The sequence below is a fragment of the Crocodylus porosus genome, unplaced genomic scaffold (assembly GCF_001723895.1).
Source record: "Crocodylus porosus isolate Cpor-Errol unplaced genomic scaffold, CroPor_comp1, whole genome shotgun sequence".
NCBI lineage: Eukaryota > Metazoa > Chordata > Crocodylia > Crocodylidae > Crocodylus > Crocodylus porosus.
This window is the reverse complement of record NW_017728943.1, coordinates 70,655,273-70,677,621: the sequence shown is the minus strand read 5'-3', so window position 1 is coordinate 70,677,621 and position 22,349 is coordinate 70,655,273. Positions and strand designations below refer to the sequence as shown.

At 41.8% G+C, this 22,349-nt stretch overlaps 1 protein-coding gene across 1 annotated transcript in view; it reads right to left on the bottom strand.

Annotated features, from left to right (window-relative positions):
- DNAH14 (dynein axonemal heavy chain 14) overlaps positions 1-22,349 on the bottom strand; it is a gene marked incomplete at its 5' end in the record, with an annotated part of 314,106 nt that overhangs the window by 60,324 nt on the left and 231,433 nt on the right. Inside the window, 7 exons of the mRNA XM_019548582.1 lie at positions 10,844-10,975; positions 14,945-15,104; positions 15,557-15,651; positions 16,130-16,255; positions 16,613-16,721; positions 16,969-17,150; positions 18,274-18,465. Coding sequence (XP_019404127.1) covers positions 10,844-10,975; positions 14,945-15,104; positions 15,557-15,651; positions 16,130-16,255; positions 16,613-16,721; positions 16,969-17,150; positions 18,274-18,465 — 996 coding nt within the window. The remainder of the gene's footprint in view (positions 1-10,843; positions 10,976-14,944; positions 15,105-15,556; positions 15,652-16,129; positions 16,256-16,612; positions 16,722-16,968; positions 17,151-18,273; positions 18,466-22,349) is intronic.

The following is a 22,349-nucleotide window of genomic DNA, read 5'->3' as shown; positions in this document are numbered from 1 at the left end:
GGTACAACTTGGGTTGTGGTGTCCGCACAGGAATGCTGTGCACTACTTTCAGAACGGAGGTGTGTTTTGTTACTCTAATCCATAATAAAGTCTGAATGCTCTACTTCTATAGGTAGAGAGTAAAATGAACCCTATTAGGATTAATACAATGTAGTTATGTGGCAATGCATAAGCTTTAGAATAATACTAAAGAGCACCTAAACTTAAAGTAACGATTTATTTTCTTTCTAAGGGGCCAATACATTACAAGAACTTCCAGATAAATTCCTGTCTACAGTTCGGAACATTGAAAGTATCAACCTGGAGCACAATTCCATAAAACTAATACATCCTCAGGCCTTTCACAGAGTTAGAAAACTGAAACTAATTAATCTTTATGGAAATCAGATCACTAAAATTCCACCCAAAGCATTCCAAGAATTGACAGATTTGCGCTTTCTTATGCTTGGTCAAAATCATTTAGTAGAAATTAAGCCTGACACTTTTCATGGCCTTCTGAACCTCTCTGATTTAGATATGCCTTTAAACAGAATTACTGCTGTGCCCGCCAATGCATTTCAGACATTAAGTGCACTAAAGACACTCAATTTGGCCTTTAATACAATTTCTAAGATTTCAACAAGATCCTTCATTGGCCTTAGCCAACTGCACCTCCTCAATCTTGAGCAAAATAAACTAAAAAGCCTTCCTGTGCGAGTCTTCAAGCCTCTGATTAAATTGGAGGTCATAGTACTGGACAGCAACTTGCTGAAGACAGTAAATGCAGCTGTATTTGAAGGTCTTTCAAATCTACAACAGTTGTATATGAGAAATAATCATATTGAAAGGCTTCCCCAAGATGTTTTCAAAAATACCCCAAGACTAATGCAACTTGCTCTAAGTGGAAACAAGCTTAAGTATATTGATGGAAACATTTTGAGCCATCTTCCAGGTAAGAACATAGTATTATTCCTCTTTCCATTGTTCTTCTTATTATTTTGGTTTAGGAATTAAGGCTATTCTAACATTTTTTTCATAAGTGACAGCAGTTGGTATCAAAGCTGCCAGAAGTAAGAACTACATCACATGGTCCCATCTGAACCTAAGTCTGTTCCAATTTTTTTTTTTGGTCTGCAAAATACATTTTTAAAGCTGTGATGGAAGATACAAAACCTCTGATTTCCTGACTTGCCAATGGGTTCCTCAGTCAGGACTAGAGAAAACTAACTGATATTCTATTTAACAGCCTCTATTTTTCCCCTCATATTCAGATGAATCCTAACATGTTGAGGTATGTTATGTCTACTTATTAAGTTTTTCACAGTTTGCTATTGTTTGGGGACATTGTGATGTATAGTAGGGGTATCAAACTCTGCTGACCAGTTGAGTCATGTGAAGCCAGTCTGTGAGCTGGATGAGTGTCATGAGGCTAGTCTGAGCACTGGATTGAGCCCACAGACTGGGCCCATGTGCCACACACATGCTGGACCTAGTACCATGCACCCTATGCAGCATGCAAGGGTGGTAGCATGTACAGTATGCAGCATAAAGGTCCAGTCTGAGACCCATAAACCAAATAATAAGCCTCTGTGGGCCATATCTTTGACACTGCTAGCATATAGGAAACAATACTGTAAAAATATATTATTTAAATTTTAAATGCACTATTCTGTGTTTGACATTGATATCCTTTCTTTGCAACTGTCTTCTGTAAACATCATATTTGGTAAATGACTGAAATGCAAATCTCGCTACTTTTACAAGTTCTTTTTTCCTGTGGCTCCTCCATTAATAAGAATATAACACAAGGGAAAACACAATTTAGGATTTTGTAAGCTTAATTATATGCTAAAATCTATAATTATCTTACAATATTTTCCAGAATGTGCTAAAAGTAATACAGACAGAGGAAAACCCTATTTATTCAGTCAATTTCTTCAGTCCCTGCTTTAAATGCCTTACAATCAAAATGTGTACAAAATAAATGAATGGCAGATGAAAGGAATACAACGTGGTCTCAATGATGATGATTAGTATATGTCCTGTAAACTTAATGATTTATTTTTTTAGTGTAAGGAAGAAGAAATACATACACAAGATGCCAACCTGAAGCAGTCAAAACACACAAGTCAGGATGCCAACAACTCATGAGATTGTCTTTAAAAAGTCATGAGATTTTCAAATATATTCTTTTTTTCTTTATTTTGAACTTTCTTCTCTGTTACTATAAAAGCTAGAAACTTACACCTATTAATTTAAAACTGAAATGCTCAGTTAATTAAATCACTTCAGGAGAGTCATTTAGGAAAAGCACCAAGAATTGCAGGTCCCATTGTGAAATCACAAAAGTCATTCTTAGTGTACAGTGCTGAATCATAGACATCATGATAGAAAAGGACTTGGAAGAGATTTGAAAAAGGCTCTTAAAGGTACAGATGAGTGAATGAATTTAAAGATGTGGCTATGAAAAGGATCAAATTCTAGGTGGGTAAGAGAGTGTGGAGGACTTCAGTTTTGGACATGTTAGGTTGAACTGACTGTAAGACATTTGAGGAGGAAATAGGAGAGAGAGAGGCAACAATGTAGGTTTGGAAGGAGAGCAGGTCAAGAATGGAGCGGCAGATTTAAGAATAAGCTGCAAAGCAATGGCATATAAAGCCATGTAAGAGGATAAGCCCACTACCAAAGTGAGGATACAGAGGAAGAAGAACGGAGAGCTGAAAAAGGCTGGGAAATATATAGTGGGTACAAGAGGGAAGGAAGACAACCCACAGAAAGAGATGCTAAATGAGCAGCAGGGTTGACATGCAAAGAACCTAGAGATGACAACAATGTAAATGACAAGGGGAGATACAGTGTCAAATACGAGGCATTGATTATAGTTTCAAGTTCAGGTGAGGGTTCAAGATAAAGGGTGAAATACTATTGTAAAGTCTTGGGCAGCAAGAAGTAATTGAAAACTTGGATAAGGGTGGGATCAACAGAGAGAAGATTTTAGAAACCAAACTGAAGATAATCCGAGATTGAGGAGAAGAACTTGATGCAAAATTGTATAGGATAACAAAGATGCAAAGAACTGGCAACAGACAAGAAAAAGAGAAGTGTGTTTAAAAGAGAAGTAAGGAATATTGCTAGATTGTAGGCATTACAAGGCTCAGATCGGTAAGAGTGGGGGCTATAAAGCTGAGTAGCATTGACATAGATGAGGTCAAAAAGTATCAATTTGATGATGAGAGGAGAAACAGCAATTCTTAGTGAAAACAAAGCAAAAGTAGCAATATTTTTTTTGTATCTGAGAGACTCTGACTGAACTGTGAGGCTAAGGGATTAGATGAGATGAAATTGTTTAGGGTGTGGAAACTGAGATCAGAAAGACACTCAGATAATGAAGTCAGAGGAAGAAGAACAATTTGGGGGGGTAGAACAGATTATTTGACAAATAATTCAAATATGTTTTCAAACCATAAAAAAACAAATTGTACTTGATATACATAAATTACTGAGTTCTATTCACCATTTTTCTATTTCAGCTATTAAAGATGTTTTCTTGCACAATAATCCATGGGCATGCGACTGCAATATGAAATCATTCATTCACTGGCTCTCACAAACCAAGGCCAATGTATTTCCTTTTGAAGATCTAAGGTGCAACTTTCCAGCAGAAAATAAAGACAAAGCAATTCACACACTCATGGAAAAGGATTTCAAATGCAAAGCAAGATCCTGAATTGAAAGCCATGTTGAGAAGATGCTACAGTTGAAATATCAATGTGTAATTTAAATACAGATTCTTCCTAATTAATATAATTTAATTCCTGGATACCCTTCATTTAAATGAAGGTCTCAGATAGGATGGCTGAAGTGTTCTGTTAGTGACAGTCATTTGTGCAACTTGTGCTCTTCTACATTGAATTTTTCCTTTTAGTTCCTCCTTCTCCTTGGCTCCTTTCTTTCATGGGAAGCCTAGATCCTTTGTACGGCTTTCTTTCTCTAGTACCCATTTCTCTCATCTCACCTTCTTTGCTTCCAAACTTTCATCATCCACTATAAACATATATTTCTCGTAATAGCAGTTCCCTCCCACTGAGACACTAGGATGCATTTTTCCTCTACCTGCCCCCTACACTGTACTCCACCCAAACATCTCCATAATTTGGCTCTTCCTCCCATTTCTGCTCACTCCACTCTAATCTCACTCCGTCACTGGATACTGCTCCACATCCTGGCTCCATTTGATTTCCTGTCTCTAGTCCCTATCTACAAACCAAATAGATTCCTGGTGAAATTCCATAACCTGCAAATGAATTGAGGAATGAAAGGGTAAGGTAAAGAGTGACTTCTTATATTACTGGAGTATTAAAGTATGAAAAAAATCCAAAAAACATAATTGACAACCTCTCTTTACTCACTTATTACTCTTTTGCACACAGCCCGTATTAATGGGAGGAAGAATTCAGGAGGTAGTCCACATAATACTCCTTTGAAATTGTTTCCACAATAACTGTTAGAATTTTTCTGGAATAGACCATTTTTCTGGCCTACAGAATAGATAGACTTTTTGCTTCCCAAACCATCTCAGTAGGTGGCTCTGTTGGAGCAGCAAGGTCAGAAGTTCCTCTGGGCTGACCTGAAGCCCCATTTAAAGGCAATATTACATTTAGAATAGGCCTAGTGTAAGCAGACAGTGTACACCCTCCCCAACCCTGGCCTACAGAGTTGACCACCATTTCACCTTCCATGTTATGCAATGGAAATGAAGACTAAAGCTGCATTCAGCCTGGGCATGGGGGATTCTCACATAAACCAAGGGACAAAACATTTTTATTACATTTCCTGATTGTATCTATTTATATAGCTATGTATGACACAGTAAAGTAAATATATAGAGAATATATTGTATTTTGTGTGTGATTATCATTAATATATTGAACGCCAAACAATATACTGTAGTTCTGTAGTGCCCTGTAATGTTTGTTTCTTTGACATGAAAATGTTATAGCCTCATCCTCAAACTTACTGAGTTTAACCAAAGCAAAAATACTGTAGCAAATGAAATTACCATGGTCTGCTAATTAATAATTTCTTATTCATGTCATTTAGCCAAGAATTGGAAACAAGATTCTGAAAGCCAATTCAATTCTCAGATTATGCACAAGCACAGAGACAGAAAGCAGAATTTTTGTATCTGATGCATCAGTACCTACAAAACTCACACAACGCCAATCTACTGCAGCTATAACTGCAAAGAGAAATATTCTACAGTGTTACTTTGAGACTGTGTAGCTCAGGAATATATTGCTGCAGGTCTGTTCTTTGACATGTTCTTGTTTTATTTGTTTTTCTTTAGATGAAAAAAAGAAAGACTTCTGATGTTGCAACACATCAAATAACTGGCACTTCTGGCAGACTGCTCATATACTTCTTCAGAAGTAAAAGCCTCTGCATATAGGAATAAATAGATATCTAAGTTATAACTGCTCTGAAAATAAGTTAATTTACCTGCCTACAGGTACTTAGGATCTGAATCTAGCCCTTATAATTATACAATGTTAAATTCCTATTTCTTCTTTCCATAAAACCTATTTAATATCTATTTTATGTTCCAATTTTTAAAGAAATCTGTCTTTAAAAGTGAATTTACTTGTTGTGAATTGTCAGATGGATCGTAGGATGGTCCTAAGTAAGGAAAGGAGAAAAGTTAAACTCTTTATCCACAGTATAGAAACAGCATGGTTCTACCAAATGTGTCTGAATCCCAATTCAGTGAGAACTTCATAAGGACATAAAATGGGTATTCCTGGCTCCTAAGTCTCAGATTTCAGTGCTGAGATTCTCCTTATGGATTACTTAGAGAAGCTAGATAGTTTCAAGTCAGCAGGGCTAGATGGGATACATTCAAAGGTACTGAAGGAATTGTCTGAGGTAACTTCAGGATCATTAGATATCCCCTTTGAGGACTCATAGATGTCGGATGAGGTCCCTCATGATTAGAAAAGGGAAAATATAGTGTCCATCTTTAAGATTTTTGTTTTAAGACCAAATTCCAAATCAACTGAGCTGAGCAAAATCATTCTAGTTTGTGTGGCTTTACCACTGGGCCAGTCTCGTCCCTCCCAGACACATCAGTCCGGCACTTCAGATACTCCCCAAATCCATAGCAGCCATCCTATGTATGTGCAGGCCTCAAGCCAAAAGGCACTGGAGTTTGGATGCCCCCTAGTCATGCTTGCTCCTTGCCAAAAGGCTGAAGGAGCAAGCCAAGGAGGAAAGTGCAAACACAGTCCCCCTTACCACAAAAATGTGTAGTCGAGTTTCCTGCATTTGGGAAACTCACAGTGGTCAGCCTGCCCAGCGTGCAAGGGACAGGCTTCACCTGGAGAAAGCCTGTTGATCACGGTATTTCCCTGCTCATCTTTACGAAAGGGAAGAAGGAGGATCCAAGGAATTGCAGACCAAATCAGCCTGACTTCATACCTGGAAAATTCATGGAGCAGGTCATCAAAAAATCTATTATTAAGCACCTAGAAGAGAACATGGGAATCAAGAACAGCCAACATGTGTTCACCAAGAGTAAGTCATACTGACAAACCTGATTTCCTTCTATGTTAAGGTGACAGTCTGTGTGGATGGGGGGAGAGCAGTGGATGTGATATACCTTGACTTTGTCACAGGAGCCTGTCCAAAGCTTTGCTATTCTCAGTAACAAGCTCACAAAATACAGACTAGTTAAAAGACCTCAGCTGCACCTGCGCAGGAAAGCTCAGGCTGGGGTTGCCATAGAGACCAGCTGCAGCTGTGCTGGTAGCGGATACAGCAGAGCACCGCAGGGGATTGCTGGAGCCGCTGGGAACTTGCAATGGGGCCATCTTGCTCCAGAGCCAGGGCAGAGCCATGATCTATAGCCTGAAAACCCCAGGCAAGGACACATAAGCAGGGGATCATGGCTCTGCCCCAGCTCTTTGCCACGCAGGCAGGGGTGGCTGGGAAGTGGAGTCCATGGCCAACTGGATCCGGCCCACAGGCTGGACTTGCCCATCCCTGTTACAGAGGGACTGAGTCTCTTATCTGCATATCCCTTATTGGTATGCATGAGTGAGGGAGTGAAAAACCCTTTTGTGCTTGTTTTGATTGTGATAACATGTTTTAACTGTTTTTAACCTTTTGAATATATACAAGTCCAGGGAAGTTAGGTTTGGGTGCACTGGCCCTGCCTTCTAAAACTGTTAAGGTCCTACTGTAAGAGAAAGTAGAAAAATGAAGCTGAGAGATCAGTTCTTACTATGACTTCTATGGGACTCTAAGGTGAAGTGATTCTGTCCCCCCCACCAAGCTCAGGAATCACAAGGGGAGGAGGAAAGGCTCTAGATCAGCAGTCTTGATGCCTGGATTTAGGAGCATCTGAAAAATGTGGGCTGTTTCTCAGACTCTTGCGGGCTAAGATCAAGTGTAGGAAGAATATGAAGTGTAGGAAGAATATGAAGTCCCAGACTTAAGAGTCTGGGATAGAGGATGCTTGCCTATAGCATCTGGGGGCATCTGAACCTCAGACCTCCAGGCTTGGGCCTGCATGTAGGTTAGGATTCGGGAGTATCTGAACTCCCAAGGTGATAGGTCTGGGATGGAAGATATTCACTGGTTGCAACGCCATACTTGGTGTTTCGATTGATTGAGTTCTGTCTGCTCAATTGATATCATTTTTGGAACGATTGAGTTCTGCTTAATCTATATGATTTGGAACTGATTTGACTAATTTGACCTGGACCACAAAATATATTATACAAAAAATCTGAAAAGTCTGGAAGGTATGACACTTGCTAGTGCTAATGCCACACAGACTCGAATGACTGAGCCCTGTTCAGTTCATAGAATTTGGAACTGATTTGTCTGATTTTTCCCAAAACATGAAATAAAAAAACAAAAAGTAAACCCTATTGCATCTCACCATCCAACCGGAAAGGGAAGGTGAGGTATAAATCTCTTTAGTGGGTCCAGTCTCAGTCTGTTACCCACTGGGTCTTAAAGAGCTGAACTCAGGGTGCTACCAGGTCAGGTAGAAGCCTGTATTAGCTAGATCCTGAAAGATCTGAATCTGCATCTAAGAGAGCTGGGTTGTCTTTGCAACTCAAAGAGGAGAAGCCCTCCCCAGCAGCAGTGAGCAGTGACAAGGAACAGCACTCCCCAGAAGTGGTAAGGAGCCACAGAGAGCAGTGCTCCTGCAGTGGTGAGGCAAGGGAAACCTTGGGCTAAGAGCTGCACTAGCTCTTCTGACTACACTGTTCACCCTGTGTGGGACTAAGCAAGAACTTAGAATCTATGAGCTAGGGACAGACATTCAAAAAGCCCGAGCCTGAATTGATTCCATCTTTACAGGTTAGTCTAACCTGCAGAGATTAAACTGATTTGCAAGTGGATAGACATTCACTTTTGAATCAGGAAAATGCAGACACATGCCTGCAGTGGCTCAGGCTAGAAGTTGGTGGGGGGGGCACTAGAGTGAGCCCTCTCTTCCCTTCCACAGTGCTAAATTGAGGGAGGTGTGGCCAGGCCCTGCCAAGATGCTAGGATTAGGGAGTAGTTTAAATCCCCACCTTGGCCTGCACAATTCCCAGCCAGGGTGTGCCTGGAGGGGGAGGGGGAAGCAGCCCTTGCCAGGCTTTTCCCTTGCTTGCTTCTCAAAGGGGTGTGGGGGGGAGTATTGCCAGCCCCCAGCCCCTGGCTAGCACTCTGAGGCAAGGAGGTAGGGGAGGGAGTGTGGACTGCATACATCTGTTGATGATACTGAGCTTCTCAATCTCCCTCTCCCTGCTTTTTCATGCTGTCTGTAGAAAACTGTGGGCACTTACAGGTCGTAATTGTTGCAAACCAGGCCATTTCTCACATCTCTCTCTGTCCCCTGTTGAACACTGACAGATTGCAGACTTTGAAGATTGGATGGGAAATTTGTGTGAGAGAAAGGGGAGATTAGGAGGAACTTTCTGATTATGAGGGTGGTCAAGCATTGAAACAAGCTGCCTAGAAAGGTTGTGGTATCTCCATCCATGGAAGATTTCAAGGTTGGATGGACACTTAGCTGGGATTGCCTAGTCAGGGGTGATCGATCCTGCCTTGAGTAGGAGCCTAGACTAGATAACCTTGTGGGGTCGCTTCCAGCACTACTTTCTTAGAATCCTATGATCCATACAAGCCTAAAAAGATTTTAGGAGGGACACCAAGGATAGTCATAGATGTAGAAAGTTTTATATATGATGAGCAATAGCAAGTACCAGCCTGGTAGGGCTGTGCAAAGCTTCAGGTACTGATTCGATTCGGAAGAGATTTGTCCTGATTTGGTGGCCGAATCTCCAAATGCAAATTGAATCAGAGGACCAATTAAAAGCTCTCCAAATCAATTTGGAAAAGATTTTGAGAGATTCAGTGATTTGGGAAGTCCCTGCCCGCTGCAGCAGGGAGCTGGACTTGCAGCTGGTAAGTAGGAGGTGAGGGAGGAGGGGCTGGAGGGGGGGGGGGAACCATGTGGGGACCCCTGCCAGGCCTCAGCCCTCCTCCACTCCCCCAGCCTCCCCATGGTTGCCCTGTCCGGCCACAACTCCCAGCCCTTTAAAAAAAAAGAAAAGCCCCACTCACCAGGTGCTGCTGGGCAGGGGGTGATCCCCGTTGCCCTCCACTGCCCCATGCCATGTAGAGGGCTCTGTCACAAGCCCTGCAATGCTCCCTTGCTCCCCCAGCCCTCCCATGGCTGCCCGGCTCGCCACAGCTTCGGCCTTTTAAGAAAAAAAAAAATACAACCCTTTCCCCCACCCCAGACTCATTAGGTCCTGCAGCAGCCTGTATTTCTAAAGACCCATTTAACATTAAATATTTAAATACAGGTCATACAGAGCCCCCTATGCAGTGTGGGGCAATGGGGATCATCCCCCGCCAAGCAGGAACCAGTGAGTCCAGGGTTTTTTGTGTTTTTTTTCTTAAAGGGCCAGAGCTGGGGTGGGCAGGGCAGCCATGGGGAAGGCTGGGGGAGTGGTAGGGGGTTGCAGAGCCCCCCAACACATTACAGGGCAGTGCGGGGCAGCGGGGATTGCCATCCTGCGGGCAGCACCCAGTGAGTGTGGTTTTTTTTTTTCCCAAAGAGCTGGGACAGGCAGTGCAGCCATTGCCGGGGCTGGGAGGGAGGGTGTGGGGCGGGGGGGCGGTGTGATTTGGAGATTTGGCAGGAGCTGAATCTCTAAATCAGATTTGGCTGAATCAGTTCGGGACAGTGATTCGAATCACTGAATCAAATCACTGCCCCCGACTCAGCCAAATCCGAAACAAATACTAGCCGCTTCACACAGGTCTACAGCCTGGTAAACATTTTATTTGGCTTTTCAGCCATGCCCAGTTCTCTATGACCTCACATAACAAGGAAATCAGAACAATTCAGGACAAAACCTATCCTTAGTATTTCTGGTTTTCATTTCATATCCTCTATGAAATTTAGCTGAGGTTTGAGAAATTGAGCTGAGGAATATATACTCAGACTGAGTTCTACAAATCAATTTTTACTGTCTCCGTTATGAAGCTACTGACTTTAGTTGGATTAGATGCCCATAATTGAGAACAGAATTTGGCCTGTAAGTTTTACTATGAGTATGCATTTATCTAGAAACTAATTACTGTAAGAAGAGTGTTCCAGTTTTGTATGATGATCCCTACTAACTCAGACATATATTCATTCAGTTTTGGTTGAAATGGCTTTTTAAAATCAAGATTCATTTTGTAAGTTTAGAACATCATCTTTTACCAACTATATTCTGATAAGAACTTATGTTTTGTCTGAAATATTAAATAGGTCTTTAGAAATACAGAAAAAAATGATAAAATAAGATACCTTTTGAACTTCATGGTAGTGATCTAAAGCTAAAATCCATTGACACATAGAGCAACAGGCAATGGACACAAGTCCAAGTTTTGATGGACTAAAATTAGGTGATTTTATGTAGCTTTTCAACTGCAGAAATACCTAAGAAGAAAAAAATTTTAATATTATCAATCATTTTGAATTTTCGTATCCCCCAGGGAATCTATGAGGTGCACCTCTGTGTGGGGAAAGTTGAGGTTCCATGCTTACAGGCATGCCATTGGAAAACCCTGAGGCGTGTCTATGTAAACAGGGAACATGCTGCCCATTGTCCTACGGAATAGGGCCTCTGCTTGACGTGGGACAATGGGTGATGTGGTTTGCCCAATGAAGCAGATCCTGCCACAGCTAATCCACTTCATTGGGCGACATCTGTTTATATGCTTACAGAAATCAATTCAAATGCATTTTAGTTATGTGAAACTGAAAAAAATGCCACTATAAATACACCATAATTCACAGAATTCTGATCTCATGTTCATTCATTTAAACTTAAAAGAATACCAACAGCTAGAATTATATTTACATATTTGTGTTAGTGCAATCAAGTATTAAGATTATTTACTTAGGAGTTATTCAAGATGGACTGTTCATATTTACACACACAGAATGTACAAATTGGGTGAGGCTTAGCTATTGGAACTCTCCCTTAGTTGTGTTTATTGGTTTGTGCCTAGAATCCTACCATGGCAGCTACATTATAGTACTGGTATGGTAGTGAGTGGAACTGTATAAAATATCCCTTTGCCATCATGTCCAGGACCAAGAGTCAGTGTAATATTGGCTCAGTAATTGTCAAATTCATAGAATCACAGAAAAGTAGGGTTGAAAGGGATGTCCAGCGGTCATCTAGTCTAACCCCCTCACTGTAGCAGGATCATCTCTACCCAAACCATCCCATACAAACCCATAATCTAACATCTTAGTAAAACTACTGTCAACCTTGACACAACACCAGACATGGCCAGCCATTGGTAAAACAGAGGACCCATGGCAGCCAATGTAGTGCTTCTGTAAAAAGTTGTTAATATAAACTTGACTGATCCTAGGTAGAGGCCCATGCCCCCCACTATGAAGGAAGGCAAAAATTCCCACAGTCCACACTAATCTGACCATGAAGTAACATTTTTTCCTGATCCCAAATCTGGTAATTGGTCTGATCCTGAGCAGAGGAGCAAGACTATCTAGCTAGGAAGCTCTGGCTTTAAGTCCCAGTAGAAGCACTGACACAACCCAGACATAATCCCCAGCCTTGGCTGCAGCCAACCCTCAATGCCCCTGAGGAAGACTTAAAAAACCCCAAACCAACTGGACACAAGCAATGGTGTGGGTGGGGGGAGGGAGGTATTCCCTTTCAGCTCCATGTGATAGGGTGCTAAAATAGCTAGCTACACTTTGGGCCTTGAATTTTTTAGTGTATGAAGGGTCTTGTCAGTTCTGGGATGAATGCGCTTCATGTTTCCAAATGATAGGTTCTTGCAGAAAATCGATCAATGCAGCCATAATAATAGACATATGACTATTGCCAATGCTATAGACACAACAGAGACATTGGCTGTCAAAAGCAGCCTCTGGGGGTGTCTTGGTTGCTAGTTGCCCATCTGAAATTAAGGACATCAGGTCTTTTGTTCCAAGTAACAGAGTCTGTCAAATCTGTTAGCTTTTCATAGACCCACAACTTGTAGTGGGCTATAAGTCTGGGAGGTGGCTATTTAAAACTGTAGGCTAGCTGATGACTAGGTTTTCTTGTCAAACAGGTTCAGCCTCTTGGGTCTGCCCATTCTCTGTCAACCTGGCCTTCTTTCACAACTGTGACAACCAGGGAGGATGAGAGTAAAGATAGGTGTTTCTAAATGGCACTCTATTTTGTGTCTGCTTGCTGAGCAATGAGATGACAGGATGCGGGGATTAGCCAAATTGTTTTGGTTGAGTCCATTACAGCTTTGTTAATAACCTATCCTTGCTGGGTCCACTGACTGCAGTATGTAAGCCAAGGAATATGACTGTTTGGATACATGTTCTGAGTTAATCTTTAATGGGCTTGTTGCTCTTCTCATGAGTTCTTTGAAACTTCTTACATCTTCTTAGGACATACTAAATTTGCACAGGGGGAGGGCAGATCCTTGGATTCTCCTGTTCTTTTCACCAGTAAAGACTGTTCACAATGGTCTGGAGGGAACTGAAAAATGGCCCTGTGTAGGTTGTGCTAGTATTTGTTAGGAATTTCATCTTTGATCTTTCTAAGGTAGTCATTGTAGTGGTCCAATGTGTGGTTTTGTCCACTAGTAAGTGTCTAGTCCAATTTTTTTTTGTTGATTTGGTCTGTTGTGGTGGTGGTGGTTCAGATGTGATTTTGTCCTGGTGTAAATATTTTTTTAGGTGAAGTCAATGGAAGAATTCTCCCAATTCACTATATATTAACAAATTGTTTAACAGAGCAGAACTTCAGGCCTTTGGAGAAAACAGATATTTCAGAATGGGGCTGGGGGGATGGGGGAGGCACTGTGATAGATTAATGATGTTGTTCTGGGTGGCACTTGCCTTTAGTGTTGGTATGCTGTCTGCAAAATGGCTCTTGTGATATTGGTTCCAATTTTTTTCATTCCTGTGGTAGAAGTTTTGGGACTTCTGAATAGTAACAAAGTTTATTTCCCAGTTTATATTTCCTAGTTTAGTGAAGTAAGTATGTCCAGTTTAAGATGCTCTCTTTTGGATTACAAGAAGATGGTTTCTGAGTTTTTCTGATGTCTTCCCTCATAGCTGTATTTAGTACTTGAAGTTCTGTGCATTAGCCAAAGGGGTGCAGATGGTAAGTCCGCTAGGGACTTATGTTTCTTGCACAGTCTTAGGAAGTAGGCAGCACTAAGCAGTCTGTCTTCTTTTTAAGTTATGCTGTGGGTTTTGCATTGTAAGAAAATTTCCAGAATATTTGAAATCTTTTTTTTAACTCTATAAACTGTTTCAGGGCTGTCTAATTTCCAAGTGGCTAGGGGCTGCATGCCCCATAGACTGTACTAGGGTGAGCCACGGCCCTGCAGACTGCACAATCCCAGAACACACCCCACACTGCTGCACCACATGCCCACAACTCCATCCACTTGATCCCCCCTACAGTGTGTGCCTGCCTGGGCAGTGCTTCCTGCTGCCATGTGCACCTGTGAACTACAAAGCTTTCATAGATCTTAATGTTCTCCTTTTTTTTTGCTAAGGGCATTATTTATATCCAAATCTATATATTAACGCAGTAGGACAGATTCTCTATTCCTCTACTTCTGTAATAAGCAGAGAATTGGAAGAGTGGGAGCAGTCAAAATGACTTTGTCACCCTTTCACATTTTTAAATGAGACCTCAACCTTCATCTCCTCTTAGGGCAGTCCTAGAGCTGTTCTAAACTGTACCAGCTTGTAACAGTCCTTTATGGACTGATATACTAATACATAGTATGCTAACATCTTTCTGGCCAGGAACAGATGCTGTATTTGTTTCTGGACAAGATGTGCCTGTATGTTGTGGACCAGAAATGCCCTTCAGATTGGCATGTACACATATAACCCCTCTAATCAGCGTTTAGTGGGTACCTGAATGCATTTGTACTTTTCTGCCATTGATTCAATGTTGCAATCCTGGGATAACTGTTCAGACACACTTAGCAATGTCCTGGGATAAACTGTCAGTACTTCTTATACCATGAACTTTTTAAAGATTTATTTTGGGACAAAGGGTATGGACACCTGAACAACTGCACTTTGTCCAGAGATAAAATTCTTTATCCTGGGACAAATGCAACATCAGTTTGTAGTCTCTGTTTCCTCATTCTCCTAGCCTTCCCTGGACCTGTCTTCTACTCTGGAACTTTATTCATGACAGTGGGATTCTGCAGGAGTAATTTTTGCCTGGTCTGTAGCTTTTTTGTCTTTTCAGAGTGGTGCAAGTGGGTTGTAACACATGGCATAGGACATCTAGGCCCAAGTTCTGATGCAAAATTTATCCCTAAGGCAAATCAACACCATTTAAAGAGTTCTCACAGAAGGAGTTAAGAAGAAATGTTATACGTTACTGCTTTGCTTCACCTTTTCTGGTAGATTATCTTTATCCAAAGTAACCAAAGTTTTGAGGAACCCTGGATCTGCAAGAAGGTGTTTTGCTGTTGCCCAAGTAGGTTTCTTCTGCAGAAGAATACAGACTGCATTCATAACAGTTAGTACAAGAGGAGGAGGGTGAATATACACTCTGTAAGAGAGAGAAGCATTTGAGAGGTTAACAAGAACTGTTGTTGAGTTTAACATTTCATATAGATCACAAACTGTGGTTGTTTCCTATTGGGCTACTCTTTAGTTCCACACTTCTCCAGCATTTTGCTGCTTGTTCACTGAGAACAAATTGAAATTTGACCCTGGGATAATTTCTTACCCAGTAAAACTTAGTTCCACCTCTTCCAGTATAGATCTTGCAGCTCCAGCAGAAGTAGTACTGCCAGTTTGTGAAATATATCCCTGCAATTTGTGTAAATTATAGGTCCCCTCCTCCACCTTTATTTATGGAACTTTTCTAAGACAGGAGCTCAGATAGGTAGATGTACTTGTGAAATCTGCCAGCATTATTATTCTAGAATGCCAGATTACTATTGCTTGGAACAAAGCTTTAAAATAAAGTGACAAGGCTTTAAAATAAAACAGACCTACCTGAGTTCTGCAATGTGGGCTTTGTCCAGTGCATCTAAAGCAGTAAGAGCCTTTTCTAAAGTTGGCATTACAGCATTTAGCTCCTCTGTAGCTTGCTATATTGTAAACATTAAAAAACCATTAAAAGGTTAAAATTGGCACTCTTTTTTGGCAATATGTACTGTACAGAAATCACTTCTAGTGCATAATACCCATCAGAAGGGAAACTTGTTTTGACAAGAAAGCCACACAGAAAGACATTGTTTGAAATAATAAGGTGCCATTCAGGCACAAATATTTTCTAATCAGAATCATGAGTGAAAGAAACAAGACAGAGACCTTTTGTGCTTTTTTCCAAATTCTAATTTTAACTTGTAAACAATTCTAATATAATTCATTCATATGCTGGGGGCATATGAACACTGGTGTATATTTTTGCAACTATTTATCCTTGCTTTAAAATGAACTAGATTTTGCAAAGTTCTCAATAATCTCAGTTTCCACTGGAATCAATGAGACTTGAGAGTTCTTTGTGCCTTATAAGAATGGACCCATTTAAATTAAAATCTGAAAGTCATCAAACAGGTTCTCTACCTTAGCATATTGTTCCACAACTTTTGTTTCTTCAGCCATGATTTCTTCATCCTGTTTAACAAGCATTCGAACCTGTTCCACTACTACTGAGTCTCTACGAAGTTTTTCCACAAGTTCTTCTGTTTCCTAACAGGAGAGAAAAAAAACTTTTCCTTAGCAAAATATTTTGGCCGTAGAATTTTAAGTACACTTAGTAAATTGACTAAATCACAAATCTAAGATTCTACAGATTCCAGAATTATTTTTCTGTTTCTTGTCAACCAATCAAGAGTATACCTTATCTTCAGTTCATTTAAATTTCTGTCAACCATGGAAGCATATGACAAGGAAGTACATGATAATTTCCTAATTTACTGACAGGCTCAAAAGATGAGGTGATAGAACATGTATGATTTAGGTTATGAACTCTGAGGTGACGTGCAGTGGGAATGACTAAAGATTTTGAAAGTCCATGGGAGAAAACAAGTATGAATTCAGATGTACCTTTGATTTTTGCTCTATTTGAGGGCCAAGAACGAACAACTCCTCCTGCATTTCTGCAACTAATGATGTTGCTTCTAGAAGCTTGGTTAGACCATTTTGAAAACAATCCCTAAAATATAAAAAAAAAGTAAAATGAAATACCAATCTGTACTTCTCAAGTAAAGTCTTTTATTTAACTTGTTTGAAATAGTAGCTCAGGTTCATTTCACATTCCAAATTAGGTACAAATTAGGAGTGTGTCTTTAACAACATGCTCTATTTTGCTTGATTTTGACACTTTGCTGATATGAAAGGGATACTTCATGCAACTTTACCTTATAAAAGTACACAGTGGGGAAATGCTAATAATTTCTCACCTGTTAATCAGAGTTTTCTTTTTTGCGATCTGTAATATTCTGGAAAAGGTGTTTATGAATTGCAAATAGCTACTGGGAGTGACATAGTAATGCCTCTTCGTTTCCTTCAAATATTTCTCAACTATTGTTGATATATTTTTGTGGACTTCAACACACGTGTAGGTAACCCTGTTTGTTAAGGTCTGGAAAACGCAATGATTAAAAAAGAGAAAAAGTAAATTAAAATATTTATATTTCTGAAGTATAGTATACATTTTTGTTTAGCTCCAGCTTTATGCAACTTTCTTAAATTCAGATGGAATACACTGAATGGTGTTACAGGAAAATTAATAGAAAGTATTTAAAATGTTTACTATTAATTTATAATTAATAGAAAATAATTGGTGTTTTTTTTAGTAATTTCCAATTAATATAAATTATTTTTTCTCTGTTTTTTCAAACAAAATCCTGTGTTACTGACAAGGACGTTAAACAGTACAGAAGGTATAATCTTGTCTTCACTTGGTAAAAATGAAATCAGTAGGATTAAACCACTATATCTGAAGATAAAATGTGAACCAGTGTATTAGATAATTAAGCACTGGCTAAAAATCTACCGTACAGTAAGAACAGTACCATTTTCCTAATCACTCTTATGGCTCATTTAAGGATGAGATGATATTTTACCAATGCTATTACCAACTTACATCCTATAAACCTGTTCTTTTTCTCATTTGTATAGGTTTTATACCAGCACAGCCCTGTTAACTTCTAGGGAGCCAACTGCACTCATATGTACTCATGTAACCAATGCAAGAAACAGGCCCACACTTACATTATCATTTAAGTCTCTACTGCTCTTCATGAAGCAGAGCTCACACTGAAGCTAAGCAAAACTGTTTCTTGTTGATCTGCATAGCTGTTTAACCTATGAGGCATGGGTGTAGTTGCAGGGGAGGTGGCAGGCAACAAAGGGTTTCCTAAGGTGGGGTGTTGTTGAGACTTTGTTTAAGGGAGAAGGAGACCCCAGTGAATGAAGTGAGAGGTGACAGAGCCCAGAGGCCCAAGATTTTTGAGAACAGGCTGCCAGAAGCCCACTGGGCAGAGGGTGAGCCCATGGCCATATTCTGTTTCTCTGGAGGCGTCCTCCCAGAGTTAACAGTAATAACAAAAAGGTGTGGCAAGTGAGGACAGGTTGGTATCCAGAGAAAAACCAGCATGGAAGAGACAGGATCAGTACAGCTGCCAGGGTGCCCCATAAACACCCTTTGATACCAGTCTTGTTACATATGGTTAAAGAAGAAAAATAAATTCTATTGACATTACCTCATTTTCTTCAAAAATATTCTTTTGACTTAAGTAGTTTTTGGCAACATGCAGGAGAGCTTCTTCAGGCCAGTTCTCGTACCAATCAACTGTACAGCAATTAATAATGGCAGGATATGTCCGGCAATACTGACGGAAATTATGCCCTGCAGGACTTGATGTCAAAACAATATGAAGGTTGCTATGAACTCTCTGAAATAAAGTTAGAATTTTGGGAGGAAATTACCATTACAAAGATTAACGTTTTCCCTCTCAAACCAGTTTATTTTTTTAACTTTTTTTTTCTAAATGTATGTTAAATTTATGACCTCCTTCCATGCTAACAGTACTATACCCAAATGTTGTTTTATAATAATTTGTGAAGCTGTGAATTTAAGACTATGGCTGTATACACATATTCAAATGATCTGAGAATTCCTGGTTTGTTTTCCTGTAGAAAAACTTGCCTGGAGAGATGGCTGGCTGGGGACTATCTAAGCAGCAGCTCTGCCAAAAAAGACCTGGGGGGTTACAGTGGGCAATAAGCTGAATATGAGCCAACAGTGTGCTCTAGTTGTGAAGAAGGCTAGCAGCACACTGCAGTGCATTAGTAGGAGCATTGCCAGCATTTCAAAGTAAATGATTCATCCCCTCTATTCAGCAGTCTGGGGAGGCCACATCTGGAGTACTGTGACCAGTTTTGGGCCCCCCACTATGGAAAGGATGTGGGCAAATTGGAGAGAGTCCAGTGGAGAGTAGCAAAAATGATTAGGGAGCTAGGGCACATGACTTCTGAGGATAGGCTGAGGGAATGGGGCTTGTTTAATATGGAGAAGAGAAGATTGAGAAGGGATTTAATACCAGCCTTTACCTGACGGGTGGTTCCAAAGAGGATGGGACTAGACTGTTCCCAGTGGTAGTAGATGACAGAACAATGAGCAATGGTCTCAAGTTTCAGGAAGGGAAGTTTAGGTTAGTTATAAGGAACTAGGAAGGTAGGAAAGCACTGGAACAGGTTACCTAGAGGGTTTGTGGAATCTCCATCCTTGGAGGCTTTTAAAGACCTGGCTAGACAAAGTCCTGGCTAGGATGATTCAGTTAGGGATGGTTCTGCTTTGAGCAGGGGATTGGACTAGATGACCTCCTGAGGTCCCTTCCAACCCTAATTATCTATGATTCAATCTCAACAGACATTGGAATGCTGGGCCCCTGAACAGCAGCGAGTTTGCAGTGCTGATGCCGAGCATTCTGGGGGTCCCTCTGCATACATCTCAGCAGGCTCCCTTGGTCTGTCTGGAGACAGATGGCAACTGTGTACTGGGCTGCCCTGATTTGCTGCTCAGGGTCAGCCTGCATCTCCTTGCTTGAAGTTGTGGGGATTGTTAAGGGAGCATGTTCTGCCCCCCCTGCTGGGCTGGAGCAGTAAAGTCCAGCAAGCAGCACACTGGAGGACTGTGCTATAGCTTCCCGCAGAAGAGGATGTGTATAGATATTCACTATCCTGGATGTGATTTAACCCTGGGTTATTTTTCTCTTGGACTGGCCATTTTTCTTTGGGAAAAAAATCCTAAACATTTGTACACTTGTGGTTTCTACTGGGAGAACAGCAACTATCCCAAGAGAAACTGAATGTCTGTATGTGGCCTATATAAAGCATAGTACATTAATTCATTACAATACTTTGAAAAGCCAGGCAGCCTCAACAGGCTTTCCTCTAATTAAATGCTCAATTCTGAAGTCTGTTTATGGGCATAATTCTTTGAGCTGAGTTACACATTCATAAGGACTGTAGGAACAGAGTCCTACTGGGCACATTTACACATGCAATTAATATGCCTGACTTTTCTTCACAGAAAATTCAGGCTCATTAAAGCGCTTTGGGACACACATCTATGTGCGCGCCCCCATCAGAAACAAATTGCACCTGATAGGAACAGCTCAGTCCAGGGCTGTTCGTGCCCTGCTCTGCCCCACTGCAGCAGCTGGGGGAGCCCCAACGCTGGCAGGGAATATGGGGCCGGTCCTGATCCCCACATAACTGGGTGAGCCGTCCTTGCTCAGTGGGGATGCTGTCTGCCAGCCATGTGGCGATCCCAATCTCCACAGGTCTGATCTGATCGTCACACATTCATACTGACTGTAGGAATAGAGCTGAGTTACACTTTCATAAGGACTATAGGATTAGATCCCTACTGGGCACATATACCCATGCAATTAACGTTCTTGAATATTCTTTGCAGAAAATACAGGCTCATTGAAGTGCTCTGGGGTACATGTCTCCATGTGAGCCCCTGTCCAGAGTAAATTGTACCTGACAGGAGCAGCCCAGGCCAGGGCTGCTTCTGCCCTGCTCTGCCCCCCTGCAGCAGTCAGGGGGAGACTCTGGACTGGCAGGGGAGATGGGGGGCCAGTCCCAATTCCTATGTGGCTGGGAGAGCCATCTTTGCTGAGCAGGGACACTGCCTGCCAGCCACGTGAGGATCCTGAACCCCATATGGCTGGCAGACAGTGGCACCTCTGAGCAGGGATGGCTCTCCTGGCCATGTGGGGATTGGGACCCTCTGATCTCCATGCTGCTGGGATGCAGCAGTCTGGGCTGCTGAGGCAGCTCTCCCAGTCACATGATGATTGGGTCCTGACCAAATTGCTTCGAGTCAGCATCTACACTACTGTGTGGTAACTAATGCACCATTAATTTAGTGACTGTATTTCCTGGTACTAGCATAATTTACTGCACAGTAAGTACCGTGCATCTGTAGATGGTGAAGCTTTACTGCACATTAGAGTAGTCTAATGCACAGTAAAATGTCTTGTGTAGATGTGCCACTGTGGTGAAAACTGGTTGGCAAACTGTGTCTATTTTTTTGAGCTTATTTTGCTCAGGGGACCTCTTTCCTCCTGCCTGCCTAACCCCTTCCCCCCCAGTCCCCCAGAAAAAACACTTTCAGCAAATAAAATACTTTAATAATCAGCCTTTATAGATAAATGGAAAACCACAGGTAAAATTCAAAACTACCACTATTTAACATTTTTATAAACAGAAAGATAAATATGTAACAACTTTTTTAAAAAAAAGCCTAAATGACTTGGAGCCTAAGGGCCAGATTCTAATCTGCTTATTAGGTGGTATAAGGCCCCTGCTATATATTACTTATATTACACAATTAACTGATTAATCATACAATACATTTAGATCAGCTACATGTGCAAAGTAATTATTAGAGGTGCATCGATACATAGGTCCATATTGTATCGGCACTGATAAAAGGAAAATTGACAGTATCAGCAATTGGGTTTTTTGTCTGATGTGGTTAATAATGTCGCCAATAAATGCCACATGCATGTGTGAAGCTACAGCATGCATGCAGCATGCATGCAGCCAGCCTGGCAACTTGGAGAGCAGCATCTAGCTAGTAATTTTGTTGGGGTGGAAGGTGCGGGGAGAGGGAAGGGGCATAGGGGGTGCAGATTAAGGAAGGGAGTGTAGCTAGGGCAGGAGCTGTGAGCAGCTCATTGGAGGGGTGGCTCCCACCACTGTGTGCACCCCTGGGGGAGGCATGTGGACTGTGCATCCCCAGGAACTGTGTGCAGAGCAAAGACAGGCTGCCACTGCAGGCTGGGGGTGGCATTGGGCATATCCTGGCATGGGGTGGGACTGGGCTGGGGCTGTTCTTGGGGTGGGTAGCAGTGGTGCTGGGGGGGGGGCTATAGGCCCCCCATAGTCCCTTTCCCAGTGTCACCACTGCCCATCCCAAGCACAGCCCTGGCCCAGCCACTCCATACTGGGAAAACCCTGGTGCTGCATCCTCCCCACAGTGCACAGAGGCATCCCAACCATGCCCCATGTGCAGATCTGGGAGGCACATGCCCCCCATGCCTCCCCTGGGGGTGCACACTGTGGTGGGAGCTGCCGCCCCTCACTGTGCCCCCCCCGATAAGCCACTTATTGCTCCATCTGGTGTCCTGCTTCACCCTGGCTGGGCAGCACTTGCCCTTGCCCCACTCCCTCCCTCACCACAGGGGCCTCGATCTTCCTGCCCCATGCCCCTTCCCTCCCCCACCCCTTCCCCCACAACAGACTTACCAGCCAGATGCTG